Consider the following 9,834-nt stretch of genomic DNA (forward strand, 5'->3'; position numbering starts at 1 on the left):
AAAGATCACACTAAGAGGAAGGAAAGAGAGAAAGATAGAGAGAACAAAAAATACAGAAGGAAGCTGAAGAGGAAAATATAAAAACAAAACAAAAACCTCTCGCTAGTACACTTAGAGATGTAAAATTTCATTTTCACCCTGAATATAAAAAAGTACTAAATGAAAAAAGACATTTCCAGAAATTTAAAAATGGTAGCATAAATTAAACATGATTGGAGATTAATAAAGAATCTCAAAATGCTCCATCAAAGTAAAACAAAAAGATGAACAAATCAGAAAGAAAATAAGAGATTCAGTCAAGCAGGTTCAACATCTGAATTGGAGTAGCTTCAAAAAGAGACATTAAAAAATATAAGAGGGACAATTCCTGGAGAATTGAGTAAAGGCACATTTGCAGATCAGAGAAAATGATTCCCCATGCGTCTGGTAGAATTCTTGAAAATTGTCAGAAAACTTTAGAAGAATGAGGAAATGGGAAAATTCTAAAATTTTCTGAAGAGAGAGATGTGGTTTCATTAAAAGAATCAGTCAGAATAACTCTGATTACCTCTCATTTCTCAACAATAATATCTATAAAGCAAAGAAAAAAATTCCAAATTTTTATTCATCTAGAACAATGGTGTCATTAGCATTAGTTTCACCCAGTGACAAACTCATGGTGTCACCCCCTCCCTCCATGGGTGGGCTGGTGGGAGAACTGCCTCCCCATGGATGGAGCTGCCCAAAACCTCCCCCACTCAGGACCAGGCACCATGCTGAGCTGCACCATCCCTCCCACATCCACCTCCCACATCTGCCCCTCACAGCTCCCCACAGCTCCCCCCACTGGCCTGTCACTGACAGTCAGGGTGCATGCTGATAAGCCTCCATTCTGCCATTGAACAGAGAGAGGGTCTCCACATTGGGATACTGACAACTTACGACACTGGGTGGTGGGTGACACCAAAATTAGTGAAACCACTGCCGTGTCAGCCCCTCTTGATGAGGTGTCAGCCCGCTTACCACCTCTGCAGACCCTGGAGACATTTTGGAGTCAAACCCTCTGCTAGTGCCAAGGGGTGTGGTTCACACATCACCCACCCTGTTCCCTAGTGATGCTACTAATGTAGAAAATTTTAAAAGGATTTATTTGATTTCTCTAAGAGATTATTTAATGCGTTACCCATTTTTTTTCTGGTATGAACCTTTTAAGAAGTATCTATTTCATCAAAATTATCAAATATATTAGCAAAAAGGTCATTTATAATATTTTTTTATCGTTCCATTAATATGTATGAGGATATTGTGATATCCCTTCTTTCATTCCTGGTAATAGTAATTTGTGTCTTCTCTTTTTTCTTTTTCTTTTTGATCAACCTGATCAATCTATTAACTTCCCCACAGAGAGAAATTTTGGTTTCTTTTTTTTTCAAACTTATTGATTTCTGCTATTATTTTCTTCCTTTTGTTTGCTTTTATTTTTAATTTATTATTATTATTTTTCTTTTTTTGGTCAAAGCTTAGCCTGTTGATTAAAATCTTCCCTTGTTTTCTAAAATAAGTATTAATTAGAAAAACTTCTTTTAAAACAGGAAGGTCAGCTCAACTGGACTGGACCAAAAGCAAAGAAGTTTCCAGGATAAACTGAATGTTTCAAAGGTCAGCGGAGCAAGAGCGGGGGTTTGGGGACTATGGCTTAAGGCGACTTCTAAGTCAATTGGCAAAATAATTCTATTATGAAAACATTCTGCATCCCACTTTGAAATGTGGCATCTGGGGTCTTAAATGCTAACAAGCGGCCATCTAAGATGCATCAATTGGTCTCAACCCACCTGGATCAGAGGGGAATGAAGAACACCAAGGTCACAGGATAACTATGAGCCCAAGAGACAGAAAGGGCCACAGGAGCCAGAGACTTACAGCATCCTGAGACCAGAAGAACTAGTTGGTGCCTGGCCACAACCGATGACTGCCCTGACAGAGAGCACAACAAAGAATCCCTGAGGGAGCAGGAGATCAGTGGGATGCAGACCCCAAATTCCCATAAAAAGACCAAACTTAATGGTTTGACTGAGACTAGAGGAATCCCGGCGGTCATAGTACCCAAACCTTCTGTAGGCCCAGGACAGGAACCACTCCCAAAGACAACTCATCAGACATGGAAGGGACTGGACAATGGGTTGGAGAGAGATGCTGACGAAGAGTGAGCTACTTGTATCAGGTGGACACTTGAGACTGTGTTGGCATCTCCTGTCTGGAGGGGAGATAGGAGGGTAGAGAGGGTTAGAAACTGACAAAATCGTCACATAAGGAGAGGCTGGAAGGAGGGAGCGGGCTGACTCATTGGGGGGGAGTAAGTGGGAGTATGGAGTAAGGTATATATAAGCTTATATGTGACAGACTGACTTGATTTGTAAACTTTCACTTAAAGCACAATAAAAATTATTTTTAAAAAAGATACAATCAAAAAAAAAAAGACTTAACTACATCCCCCAGATTGAGAAATGTTCTATTTTCATTTTCATTCAAATAAAAATATATTGTAATTTCCCTTAAGATTGCCTCCTTGACTCATGGATGATTTAGAAATGCACTGTTAGCATTAACTATTTGCCCCATCCAGGAACAAATTATAAAATATGTGAAGCAGATTTCAGCAGTGATTTCTTTTATCTATGGATTTTTTCAATTACTGAGAGAAGAATGTGCAAATCTCCAGTTACAGTCGTGTATTTGTATATTGCTCCTTTCCATTCTAACAATGTTTTCCTCATGCATTCTGAACTTCCATTGTTAGATGTATACAAGTTTCAAATTTTTAGGTCTTAGGGATAAACTGAGGTTTTTTGGTCCCCCCCCTCAACCCACAATGTAACAACTGCGTTTATCCTTATAATATGCCTTTGTCTGGTGTACTTCACTGTTCTCACCAGTGCAATATCTACTTGGGGTTCTAGTTCTGCACTTTGAAAATGTTACAAAACATCACCTCAGTTGATGATAATCAAAATGTATATTTTAAGGTGCTGTGGCTTCTAATTGCATGATTTTTATAAGATGCAATGTTTCCCATATTGCATCATTGAAAAGTAGTGTTTCAGAGAATATCTTTGCTGTCCAGTGCTGCTATAATAGAAATACCACAAGTGGATGGCTTTAACAAAGAGAAATTTATTCTCTCACAATCTAGGAGGCTGGAAGTCCAATTTCAGGGTGCCAGCTCCAGGGGAAGGCTTTTTCTCTCTATTGGCTCCGGGAAAGGCATTTGTCATCAGTCTTTCTCGGTGGAGGAGCTTCTCAGTGCAGGGATCCCAAGTCCAAAGGACACGTTTTTCTCCTGGCTCTTGTTTCTTGGTGGTATGAGGTTCCCATGTTTCTCTGCTCTCTTCACTCTTTTATATCTCAAAAGTGATTGGCTTAAGACACAACCTAATCTTGTAGACTGAGTCCTGCCTCATCAACATAACTGCCACTAATTCCATCTCATCAACATCATAGGGATAGGATTTAAAATCACATTAGATGGCTAAACGGTGGATGATCGCACTAAACTAGGAACCATGGACTAGCCAAGTTAACACTTATTTTGGGGGGACATGATTCAATCCACGACATTCCACACTTTGGCCTACAAAATTCATGTCCTCACCACATGTAAAACGCATTCACTCCATCATATCATAGGAAAAGCCTTAAATCAACTCCAAGTCCAAAATCCAAACATTCCTATTTATCTGTGAAATCTAGAATACAAGTTATCTGTTTCCAAAGTACAATTGTGGAGCAGCCACAAGCTATACATTTCCATTACAAATGGGAGAAATTAGAGGGAAACAAGGGATAACAGGCACCAAGAAAGTCAGCAGAGCACATTACATTAGCTCTTAAGGCTTGAAAATAATCCTCTGTTCTCCGAGACCATTTACACAATGACCCTGCCCTCAAGACTCTAGGTATTGGCCACACTTTCTGGATTCTGAGTGGAGCCAACTTGGCCCTGAGTTTCAACTCTGCCTTCCAGGCCCACTGGAATGGCAACTCTAGTCCCTTGGCTTTGGGAGGCCCCATTCTCCTACTCCATCTGAGTGGCTACTCCACCCTTTGAGACCTCAGAATTCGTGGCCATACCTTTTGGGATAGAGGTATCTCTGCTTCCTGTGTTCCTTCTCTTTTCAGCATCTGCTTCCTGGTCCCTTTGCCTCTTGTCCCTTTGGGCCTCTCCTCCCAAGTTGCTGCTCTTGGGCAAGTGTTCCAAAGCTCTGTATATCCACCAGTAAGCACCTAGAGGCACCCCACTTGGCCAATAAACTTAGTCTAGGAGGCACTCAGCTCTCTTGCTTTATGGATCAGCAAGCCTATCTCCACCAATAAGTTCTTAGAGGCACCCCACTCCACCCGGAAACCTCATTCGCAAAGACACTCACCACTCTAGATCCCTGGGTCAGCTCCAGCACCATCACACGCTTGTGTGGTTGTGCCACTTCCAGTTCTCTGTTACGGCTGGTTCTCTACTGCTGCTGGTTTTCACCATCTACAGCTTTAAAACCACTTCCATATTTTAGGTATGTGTTAGAGCAGCACCCCACTCTCTCGGTACCAAATTTCGCCTTAGTTATCCAGTGCTGCTATAACAGAAATACCCCAAGTGGATGGCTTTAACAAAGAAAAATTTATTCTTTCACAGTCTAGGAAGCTAGAAGCCCAAATTCAGGGTGTCACTTCTAGGGGAAGGCTTTTTCTCTCTGTTGGCTCTGGGGGAAAGTCTTCGTCATCAGTCTTCTGGTTCGAGTAGTTCTCAACGCAAGGACGCTGGGTCCAAAAGACATACTATTCTCTTGGTTCTTGTTTCTTGGTGTTATGAGGTCCCCAGTCTCTCTGCTCATTTTTCTCTTTTAAATCTCAAAAAAGATTGGCTTAAGACACAACCTGATCTTAGTTCAGAACTCAACTTACACTTAAGAATTGACTCTTAAAGGAACATTGTTTTAATTGTAATATTCTGATGACTTTGTTGTGGTTGAGTCACATGTTAGGCACCACAGATGGGAAGAGAGTGACTTTCATTGAGAGAAAAAGAGTTCTTCATTCTCAGTGACTCTCAAATAAAAAATCTTGGAACAAAAACCAATAAATAAATGGAACTTGGCATAAGCAGGACAGAGTTGCCATGATGTGAGATCTATTTTAATTTTCTGATCATTGGGCTTTTGAGGAACTTTGAGGAACAATGGCCAGTGCAAGATTGTTCCTCACATTTACTGAATAAAGGTAGAACTAAGAATCAACCCAATGGCAACTAACAACAACAACAGAAATTGAACTAAGATCACTAAAGGGTTTCCCAAAGGTGGGCTAGTTTTTCAGATCTTGGAGAAACCACACATAGTAGTCAGTTGTAGATTATTCTCTAAGTTATATCTTTGGTTATTCTCTATGTTATAGCTTTGTTTTTCCTGGGCTATAAGTATACTCTCAATAAATATTACTACCTGGTCTCAGTATCACTACAATAACTTGGATTGTGGTGTTGGCAAGGAATATGGAATATACCATGGAAATTCTGAAGAACAGACAAATCCAAAATGAAGGAAGTACAGCCATTATGTTCCTTAGAAGTTAAGGTAGCTACGCATTGTCTTGCTTATGTTGGACACATCATAAGAAAAGATCAATCACTAGGAAGGGACAACATGTTTGGTAAAGAAGAGGGTCAGCAAAAACAAGGGAAAACCTTCAAGAGGTAGACAAGACACAGTGGCTGCAACAATGGTTCAAACAGATCAAAGACTGTGAGGATGGCACAGGATCAGACAATATTTCATTCTGTTATACCTAAGGTCACCAAGAGTAGGAGCTGACTTGACCGCAGCCTAACAAATAACAACAATAAAGTCTTAGCATGGGATTCCTGGAAGGTACAAATGTTTAATACACCCAGCTGATAACCAAAAGCTTGGATGTTGAGCTCACCCAGAGATGTCTCAAAAGAAAAGCCTGGTGATCTACTTCCATAAACTCAGCCATTGAATAACCTATGGAGTACAATTCTACTGCAACACACTTGGGGTCACAAGAGTTGAAGTAGGCTCAATAGCTATTGGTTTGGTTTAGTCTCAGTATATATTTCATATTTTCAAAATGGATAGAGTCAATTCCTGAGACTGGGCAATGTCAATGAAAACCTTTAATAACAGAATAAAAGTTTATGCTATTGAGCCAAACAAGGCAAAAGACATGCTCAGAGGATGCATGGATTTGAATGTGTGAGGGCACAGAGGGCAAGTAAAGTAACCTTTGGGAGATTCTTCACAGGGATTGCAGGGTGAGGAATTAAACTTCCAAAAGAGTGCTGAGTAATTGTTATAAAAAATGTGAGGCTAAGTTACGTCATAGAGTTTTGAGGACATCACCATTATACCAAAACCTGTTGTGGTCGAGTTGATTTTGACTTGTAGCAACTCTGTGGGACAGAGTAGAGCTGCCATGTAGAGCTTCCGAAGAGCACCCGGCAGATTTGAATTGCAGACCCTTTGGTTAGCAGCCGTTACACTTAGCCACTACGCCACCAGGGTTTCCATCATCATTATAGTAAGTGAAAATACAGTTATACAAATACTAATTCATCAATAAATGTTTAATATGGATCATTTTGAATACAGTCATAGGTATATAGAGGTAAAATTTATTTGTACTTGTAAAATTATGCATTGAAAGATTAATTAATGGTTTATTTGAAAATGTTCTAGAACATATGGCCACTATTAACTACAAGCAAGACATTTTCTTCGATAATTTTGAGTAGAAATAGGGACTAACATCCAATATTCTTTTCAGTTTTACTCAATGCTAAAAGTGTATTTTACAAACCAATTTCTCTCAAACACTTTTTTCATCGCTTCTTTTACATCTTTGTTCCTCAAACTGTAGATGATGGGATTCAGCATGGGAATCACAATGGTGTAGAATACAGACACTATCATGTCATGGTTTAAAGCATAGCTGGAACTTGGTCTCATATACGTGAAAAGGATTGTTCCATGGTAAACTGACACTCCAGTTAAGTGAGAACCACAAGTGGAAAAGACTTTTCGCCTCCCTTCAGGAGTGTGCATCCTCAGAATGGCCAACAAAATGAAGCCATAGGAGATCAGGACAATCAGAATGGTGAATACCTCAATAGAACCCACAAAGTAGAAGAACAGAAGCTGGTTGATGTGAGTGTCAGAACAGGAGATAGCAAGGAGTGGAGGGATATCACAAAAGACATGTCTAATTTCATTGGATGCACAGAAGGAGAGGCTAAAAGTTGCAACTGTGTGTAAAGTACCATGCACAATACCACCAACATACGAAGCAGTGATGAGTGGCAAATAGACTCTGGGTGACATGTTAACTGAATACAGAAGTGGGTTGTAGATTGCTACATAGCGATCATATGCCATTGCTGCCAAGAGAAAGCATTCTGTGGTCCCCAAAGTGACAAAGAGCAGCATCTGTGTTGCACATCCAATAAATGAAATGGCTTTTTTGTCTGTCAGAAAATTGACCAACATTTTTGGAGTGACAACTGAAGAATAGCAGGCATCCAAGATGGATAACATGCACAGAAAATAGTACATCGGATTGTGAAGTCGGGCATCTGCTGTGACTAATAAAACCAGCCCCAAATTTCCCAGTAAGGTAAAAATATAAATTGCAAAAAATATCAAAAAAAGGTAGACTTGAAGCTCAAAGTCATCTGTGAAGCCCAGCAATGTAAACATGGTGACTTCGGTGACATTCTTCAACTGAATCCTGTATGGCTGTACCGCTGACAACACCGACATTTCAGTGGCTGTGTCTGGGTCCTAAACGCAATATTCTGATACCCTGTGGACACAGAGTGTACCCAATTACATCTTCATCTTTGTTTTTTTTTTTTTTGAAGGGGGTAATAACATCCTATAGGCAGTGATGGGATGTTGTTCAGACCTCTGTGATCCACGGAGTTTCTATTAACCGATTTCCGGAAGTAGATCGCCAAGCCTTACTTCCCGTCCATCCTAATCTGGAAGTTCTGCTGATGCCTCTTCAGCATCACAGCAAATGCAAGCCTCGACTGACAAATGGGCAGTGGCTGCACTTGAGGTGCTTTGGCCAGAAATCAAACCTGGGTTTCCCATATGAAAGGGCAGAATTCTACCACAGAACCACTACTGCCCCCTAGAGATGGGATAGGCAGTGACAAAGGGGTTGAGCCCCAAGAACACCAAACCCTTTGCCATCCAGTACATTCTGAGTCATAGCAACCTTACAAGACAGGGCAGAACTGCTGCACAGGGTTTCCAAGGAGCGGCTGGTGAATTTGAACTGGCAACCTTTTGGTTAGCAGCTGACCTCTTAACCCCTACACCGCCAGGACTCCATCTGGTCCCATGTGGATGCAATTTTCTGATTATATGTAAAAGAAATGGTTTCATTGCTTTGTTAGCCAAACCAGTCATGTTAAAACAAACAAAAAACAATCACAAAAAAAAAACTTGCCAACTTAAGGGGTTCTCAAAAAGGCAAAATCTTATGATTCTCAAAGACCAATGAATAGAAGAATTTAAAAATCCAAAAACCATGTAATTGAAAGTACACACTAGGACACTAGCCCAGAATTTGCTGCAGTGTGCATCCGCACCTTTCCTTAATGTCTTCTATTGTAAAATGAGAGCAACAGCACCAGCCACTTACGAGATTGGATTACATTTAAACGAGAAAAACTTTGTGAAAAAGATCTAACTTTAAAATTTTCTCAGATACTAGAGAATAGGATAATTTAGACTTCCTTTTCAAGTTGTTTTGAAAGGCAGTTTCTGATGATCCAACCATTTTATATGCCATTTTCTCTTAATTACCCCATTCCATTGGCATTTCTAGAACAGTGGTGAACAGGACAGCAGACTGTATTCTGGAGACAGATTCATCTTATATGCAAAGGAAAACAGGACATTATCTTTTTTTTTTTAAGTTTCTCTTCCAAACACATATTAAGTTGTCCATTTTTCCTTTGCAGCTTATTGTACCATTATTATTTTTTTTTCAGGTTTTAACTTAATGGCTATTTTAAAACGTCTCTCTATTCTTAAGTAGTCCTGGTGGAACAGTGGTTAAGTGCTTGGCTTCTAACCTAAAGGTCAGCACTTGGAACCGCCAGCCGCTACACAGGAGAAAGATGTGGCAGGTTGCTTTGGCAAAGATTACAGCTTTGGAAAACCTATAAGGTTTTCTGTCTAAGGCTACTATAGAGTCACTATAAGTGACAACCAACTTGACTGCAATGGGTTTGATTTCTGGTTTTTCTCTCATTAGGCCTGCAAAGTCCTTGGGTGGATTTTAGAGACATATTCCTGCCCCGTCCCCCTGCAAAAAAAACCCATGGTCATTTCTTTAATATATTATATTTGCTTATGGAGACTTTTTTTAAGGAGCCTTGGAATAACTATGAAATAAATATCACCCAATAATTACTAATAAATGTATCGCTGTTATTGCTAAAAGAATAAAATCACTATTATTGCCACAAAGTAGTATTATTTATTTATTTATTTCCTGTATGCCATCAGGCTGTTTCTAATGTAACAAAGTATGAATAAAGAAAAGTACATGGGAAAAAAAGAAAAAAGAACCAAAGAGGCATCTGCACCTCAACTGAAAGCCTCTCCTACTAAAACACCATTAAATACTGGATTCATCTTAGTTAGGAGTGAGATTCCAGGACTTTCATTTTTCCTTCATTGTGTCATAGACTGATGTGTTCGATCCATTGTTTTTCAGCATTTAAGGAAGTGAAAACCATCACCCATCTGTCTATTTGTCGTATTACAGTGG

General features: G+C 39.8%; 1 protein-coding gene across 1 annotated transcript; it reads right to left on the reverse strand.

Annotated features, from left to right (window-relative positions):
- Positions 1-557: 557 nt before the first annotated feature.
- On the reverse strand, positions 558-7,805 carry LOC126080287 (olfactory receptor 1094-like). The gene is made up of 2 exons (XM_049891540.1): positions 6,843-7,805; positions 558-608 (listed from the first exon to the last, which is right to left on the reverse strand). Exons 1-2 carry the CDS (start codon positions 7,803-7,805, stop codon positions 558-560), a joined length of 1,014 nt encoding a protein of 337 aa, XP_049747497.1.
- Between the last annotated feature and the right edge of the window lie 2,029 nt (positions 7,806-9,834).

Source organism: Elephas maximus, chromosome 7, assembly GCF_024166365.1.
Source record: "Elephas maximus indicus isolate mEleMax1 chromosome 7, mEleMax1 primary haplotype, whole genome shotgun sequence".
Lineage (NCBI taxonomy): Eukaryota > Metazoa > Chordata > Mammalia > Proboscidea > Elephantidae > Elephas > Elephas maximus.

Excerpts from the sequence above, each read along its gene's own strand:
- LOC126080287 (XM_049891540.1), bottom strand. The coding sequence starts at position 7,805 with ATGTCGGTGTTGTCAGCGGTACAGCCATACAGGATTCAGTTGAAGAAT. Across the intron at positions 609-6,842 it reads TGTTTGAGAGAAATTGGTTT|ATGAATAAAAATTTGGAATT; the intron begins GTAAAATACACT and ends CCATTGTTCTAG.